Raw genomic sequence first — 6972 nt, forward strand, 5'->3', positions numbered from 1 at the left:
TTTATTTTTTGTGCTTGATTTATGTAATTGAGTTTTTGTAGTGTAAATTAATAAAAAAAAGTTTGTGTATTTTCTGTACTTCTTTATATATTTATCATCACATTTTCTTTTTTCTTTACCCGTAATCATTTTTAATAAATATTATATTAACAAATTATAAAGTATAAATAGTGCTGGCCTAATTTACTTATGAAATTAATTCAATTAAAAAAACCCGAACTAAACACCATTTATAGAAAATCCACCTCATGAATGTATTATAATAATGTTATTTGATAATAATATGATTTGACCTTGTTGGTATGTATTGTATATTTCTTCCTTCCTTCCTTCCTTCCTTCGATCATCATCATTTCCTCCTTCCTCACCAAAAACCCTAAAACCAACCAATCTCCAAATGCTCACTCAATGATGAAACAAGACCCACTTCCCACCACCACCTTAACCACCATCTGTGGCCAGTGCGGCATCGTGGAACCCAAGCTCCTCCACCACATCCGCCTCCGCGGCAACTTCCGCCGCCTCTGCACCTCCTGCGTCCTCCGCCTCCACCCCCAGTTCTTCTGCCCCGCCTGCCTCGGCGTCTACGACCGCTCTCCACCCGACGACGCCGTCGTCTGCTACAAATGCTACTCCTCTTCCCACCCGGCCTGCGTATTATCATCAGCCCCAACCCCCGTCGCGTCTCGCAACCCCTCGCCTTGCGCCTCCTGCCTCAACCCCAATTTGCTTCTTTTCAATTTGACCCGGCTGGACGCTGCTGGCTTCCGGGTTGTGGATGTTAATTCCGCCAGGCTGCTGCTGGCCGCGGCCAAGATTGCCGCCATGTCCATGAGTAAGGCGGAGGTTGCGGCCGCCTCCGAGGCCGAGAGACGGTCCAAGGAGGCCGCCTATACCAAAAAGAGAGCCAAGGAGGCGTTGGATCATGTCGTCAAGTTGATGGGGAAGGAAAAGATGAACATGCTTGAAAATAATAATAATAATAATAATACTAATAATAAGGTTATTATTAATAATAGTAGTGTTGTTAGGAAAGTGGATGATTCGAGTGAGGTTGTGAAGGCGTTGAATGCTGTGGAGTTGAAGGATAACGGGACTCCGGTTGAGAAGATTGTGGGTGAATCGAAGGTGGTGATGGAGGTGGATGATAGTGGTGGTAAAGATGAAAATGGAGGTGTAAAGGATAATGAATTGGTGAAGGTTGTTGAGAATGGTGAAGATCAGGGTGATGTGGAAAAGAATAACGCCAACGCCAACGCTGTGAATTAAAGGTGGAGACTTTGAAGCTGGTATGTATTTTTTTGGTATTGTGTTAATGTTGTATTGATTTGTTTGTAATCAGGGTGTGAATTTTTGATATGCTGCGTATTTAAAATAGTCAACACTTTTTGCAAAACAGGTTGTGTTCGGGTTTGTGGGTTTATGGGTTGATCTGTTTAACTCATTTGATTTTGTACTTTTTAATTTTGTTTTAATTCATAACTTAATCTAAGATTGTCTCTTATACCAAGTTTTAAAATTTAGAAGAAATTTGAGTGCAATTGTATATTGGTGGCTCTAAATGTGCAACTTTAGAGTGTAAATATGCAAACAAGATAAATAAATTGAAAGTTTGGGTCAAACGGGCCTTGGTTGTCTTTGGGATGACTTTATGCATTCACGGGTTGACATGTTACTCGTTTGATTTCGTTAATTTTAATTTTGTTTTAGTTCATAACTTATTCTGAGATTGTCTTTGAAACCAAGTTTTAAAATTTAGAAGAAATTTGAGCACATTTGTATATTGCTCTAATATGCAGACAAGATAAAAATAAAATTATATTTTTATTCAAAATCCAAAATATTAAGAAATGTGAACGCCGAGGACCTGACCAAAGGTTGGTTGGTGCCTGGGCGTAAAACTGGTTGGTCTCAGTTCATATCTATTAGTGTCTTCTTCGATATGATTACAAAACGATACTTATTTAACAACTTTCTGTTAAATGATATACGTTGTTGATTTCAATTTGCATAATATTAGCCCCGGTTTTCTACTATATCCACTACTATTGTTAAGTTATCACAAAATTTTGGTAGGGATATAAACGTGTTGAGACTGCTGTGAGCTATTCAAGATGAGCTCATTAAGCTCGAATCGATCCGAGCTTAAACAGGCGCTAGCTTGGGCTTATGTTGGAACTCGTTTATTCAATGGGTTTGAGCCTGGGCCTTAAATATCTAGCTTGATTAGACTCGCCCTACAATTTGTGTAAATTTAATTTACATATTAAAATATATACTTACATGGTAAGTTGACAAAGTATACAAGAAGGATTTACTTAAATCTTCACTGTTAGACGTTGGTGTAACACCTTATTTGGATTTAGGGTCGTTTTTACTCAATTGCTAGCATAACAAGAATCCATTTCGAACTCAAATACAGCTTATTAGGATTTTATGGGCGTCGTCATCCTAAGGGGTCGTTGGTTTACATAATATTCTCGAAAGGAATACAATTCCAACGAAAATTTGTGTTGTGTTTGGTTTACAAAGCTGTTAATGGTATTGAGAAGTAAATATATCAAATTTACTATATCACCTCCTAAATCCCTCAGAGCTCCTTTAGGGTGCGTTTAGTTTGTAACATGTTTTGAAATTAAAATTTGCATAGGAATTAAAATACGAAGAAATTGGAATATGAAACAATTGAATTTGGAATTTAGGCATTTCATTAGAATTTGTTGAAATTGGAATCTCAATTTCATTCTTGATATGATTGGTTGGTTGGCCAATTAATTGGAAACACTCACTCCGAGCCCCCATCAACCTTCCCCGCTCTACTGCTGACCTGGCTTGCTGGTGATTCGCACCATTCCGACCGTTTCAATCTGACCCCGCCCGCCAAAGACCCGCCCGATCCACACAGCTTTTACCTGACCCAGCTGACCACTATTTTGATACACAAATATTTAAAAAATCAGGGTAAAAATTACTTAACAAAAAACAGGGAATACAAAAATTAATGTTTTACCTATCTAAACTATTGCTATATTTATTTTAGTATTATCTATTTTGATTCCTTGTCTTATTGGAAAGATATAGAACTCATTTTGATTCCCAATAAGTCAAGAACCATATAGTATGCATAGTTGATTTTAAGGTAAGTGAATCACACACGACAGTATCTAACCAAGATTTCAACAGCCTAACAAAATTTACTTATGTTTTGATTTTTGATATATCTAACCATAATTCTATTTGTACAATAAGTAATGGAGTTCAATCCCCCATTTTCAACAATGGTGACTACCATTTTTGTTTTTTTAATAATAGCTTTCCTGCTAAAGATCTTAGGGAGCTTAAAGAAGGTAAACACAACGAAGAACCGAGCAGTACCTCAAGCAAAGGGTGCATGGCCTATAATCGGACACTTGCACCTTCTAGGTGGATCTCGGCCACCTCAACAAGTTTTAGGAGACATGGCAGACAAAGGCACACGTTTGTTAGTAAATCTCTGGAAAATCCAGCATGACCCAAATATATGGTCACATCATTGTGAATTTAAGCCTGAAAGGTTCTTGACAAGTCAAAAGAATATAGATCTTAAAGGAAACCATTTTGAATTTCTACCGTTCGGTAGTGGTAGAAGAATGTGCCCTGGTGTTTCCTTTGCCTTACAAGTCTTGCCTTTAACATTAGCCAATGTGATTCAACAATTTGTGATAAGCAAACCATCAAATGAACCAATTGATATGAGTGAAAGCTATGGACTAACTACAAGCAAAGCAACGCCGCTAGAGGTCCTTGTTGCTCCTCGTTTATCCAAAAATGTGTATCATGTTGGCGTGTGATGATGTTATTTATACACACCAGACATCAGTTCATTCACAAACCCCACACCATCAACATTATGAATTTTCAAAGTGTCTAGCTAGTAACATCCTTAAGATGGTTTGCAAACACATGAGATCTTGTTGATAAAAGCTTTTGCTAGAGCACTTATATTAGTTAAATTTCTATTTCTTTTTCTTTTTTTATGTGTGTTATAGCTACATAAATGTGTTAAAAGTTATTTGTATGTTTGTTTCGGGTTCTAAAAATAAATAAAAATATATTGTATGATTTAGTTTTTGCATGTATGAGAAAAGAGAATTTATGAGTTCTCTAATAGTCTAATTTAGTTTTTGGGTTATTTTATGTTTTCAGCTTTGATTATTATGTAGAGAAGTTATTGTTAAGAGTTGTTACAACTCATGTTTTAGTTGTATTAGATTAGTTATGTACTTGTATGTACTTATCGTACCTACAAAGTATATTTATGTAATATTGTACTGTAACGACTCCACAATCAATATACATATATTTAGTGGTCTCGAATGTGATTGTTATTAGTAACAACAAAAATTAAGAGTATTATATGATTAAACTTTCAATAATTTGTATTACCAGCTAATTGGTTAAAGTATGAATTATTAAGTCTAATAATAATAATAATAATTATTATTATTATTATTATTATTATTATTATTATTATTATTATTATTATTATTATGTTTTAAATAGTTCTGCACTTCTACAACATGAAATATGTCCATTCTAGTGTGTTTTTATTGATTGAATTGCATGATTAATTATATTGTAAAGAGATAAGGACCCATAGCCGGGTCGGAGTCCAAATAACCAATTTAGAGCAAGAAAAGCTCAAAGTGTGGGAAGGAAAACGGCAAAGGGACAAACTTACTAGTGCGCACTCTCAAATGACTATATGGAAATGTTATTTGAATAAAGGTTACAAGCGGAGACCACCCTGACAGTACCAGACGTAGAGAAAACAACCCAACATAGAAACGCCATTAGTTTTTTCATGTAAAATAATAAAGTGGTAGACCAGGTCTAGATACCGTTATTGTTATTTAAACGTCAGTCTTCATATATAATCGTCCATTAATAGTCATGCTGAACAAGGATCCTGGATCCACACTCCAGCTAAAGAATACTCCATTAGGATAATTGGTGCGGGCACGTCTTCATGTCTTGTCTCTTAATACTCAGTAATTGATCTTCTTATTCCGTTACTTCTTTCTTTAGCTTAGTCTTCGATATTGACCATATGCTATAGACGTCTCGTAGTGGAACACATAGTAGACTGCATCTCAGAATTGTTATACATGTCTAACACATCACCACACTAAATGCAATCATTAGTAACAAATAACACCGAGGATCGTTTATCCTTGATACCCTTGGATTCAGTAGTTTCCATGTAGGCCTTAGCTGTTTCATGACGTTTGTAGTTCTGGTTATTATATTTACCAACCCATTTTCTCTTATCACCCACCTTTTTCTCATCGGTTTCCTTTTTCTTACCCACATCCTTTTTATTAGCAGAACTTTTCTTAGGCAATGTACCCATTCTGACTGCCTCATCGGTTAAACTGTGGGCCAGGGTCACTGCATTTTTAAATGTGGTTGGCCTCGATGAAGTGACCAAGCTCCTAAATTGAGGAACTAAACCCCAGAAATACCTTTCAATTCGTTTATACTCGGGCGTCACCATATGAGGCACCAATATTGCCAATTCTTGGAATCGAGTGGTATAAGCAGTAACATCGGAACCGATCATTGTAATGTCCCACAACTCAGTTTCAATCTTTTGGTGATCACTTCGAGGACAATATTCTTCCAGCACCTTGGCTTTTAATTCTTCCCATGTTAACTGATGTGCAACTTCCATACCCAAAGTTTGAACTTGCGAATTATTATTATTATTATTATTATTTTTATTATTATGCTTTTAAATCTTTCAAAGAATAAACGTATATATGCATTGTATGTTTTGGAATGAGTGAAATTTGAATATGTTAGATTATATAATTGTTACTTTCTATATATGCACCTTGTTTTTAATATTTAAGTTGCTCGATTTAAAGTGTTTAGTTGTATAAAATGTTAAACGAGCCTACATACATTTAGCGTACAATATTACGTACTCGTATGTTTGTATACCGGGGGCGGAAATGCGACATAGGATTCTAAAATAAATGATCATAATTCGTTTCGTATTCGACGCTTGAGTATTATATAAAAACACTTATAAATTATAATCTTATAGCATAAAGTTGGATCCTCCGGGTCCGTTTAAATATATATTCTAGCCATTAAAGTTATCACCAACGTTCGTATTCGTTCGATAGTTCGAGTAGTTTAATTAAAAATAAAATTCTTGTATGAAATGTATCTTGTTGGTGCAGGCTTATGCTAGACTTGTCGTGATTAGACTTAACAAATTTTAGTCAATCGGGAATTAACATAATGAAATCATGTTTAAGGAATGTACGAAAATGACATGTTTCACTGAGTGTCACATTCTCCCCATGTTATTGAAATTTCGTCCTCGAAATTTAAGTGGTGTTATCGGAAACGGGTGTTTTCTTGAATAAGTGAGGATACTTTTGTTTCATTTCATCCTCGCATTCTCAGGTAAACTCTGGGCCACGTTTCGAGTTCAACGAACTTTTACAAGTTTAATACGACTACGTCTAAGCTTTTAGACTTTCCAGTCTGATACTTCGATTGGTTCCTCCACAAAATTGAGTTTATTATCAACACGAACTTCGTTAAGAGGAATTATTAGTGTTTCATCAGCTAGACACTTCTTCAAATTACATACGTGAAATGTGTCATGGATACTAACTACTAAGCTCTTGCGGTAGCTTAAGTTTGTAAGCCACGGGATCCACCCGTTCTATTATTTCAAATGGACCAATGTACCTCGGGTTCAGTTTACCTCGTTTTCCAAAACGAATGATTCCCTTCCAGGGTGAAACCTTGAGTAGGACTTTGTCTCCTACATGGAATTCGAGGGGTTTACGACGATTATCAGCGTAACTCTTCTGTCGATCTCTCGCTGCTTTTAACCTTTCATGAATTTTGAAAATTTTATTCGTTGTTTCTTGTATGATTTCGGGACCAGTAATTTGTTTGTCACCCACT

General features: G+C 35.9%; 1 protein-coding gene across 1 annotated transcript; it reads left to right on the forward strand.

Annotated features, from left to right (window-relative positions):
• The first annotated feature begins 316 nt into the window (after positions 1 to 316).
• Positions 317 to 1639, forward strand: LOC143564598 (uncharacterized). Its single transcript, XM_077051824.1, has one exon. It carries the CDS (start codon positions 409 to 411, stop codon positions 1267 to 1269), a length of 861 nt encoding a protein of 286 aa, XP_076907939.1. The 5' UTR covers positions 317 to 408; the 3' UTR covers positions 1270 to 1639.
• Positions 1640 to 6972: the final 5333 nt, after the last annotated feature.

This window comes from Bidens hawaiensis, unplaced genomic scaffold (assembly GCF_021521415.1).
Source record: "Bidens hawaiensis isolate Kalapana, Puna unplaced genomic scaffold, B.hawaiensis_p1.1 tig00022072_1, whole genome shotgun sequence".
Taxonomy (NCBI): domain Eukaryota; kingdom Viridiplantae; phylum Streptophyta; class Magnoliopsida; order Asterales; family Asteraceae; genus Bidens; species Bidens hawaiensis.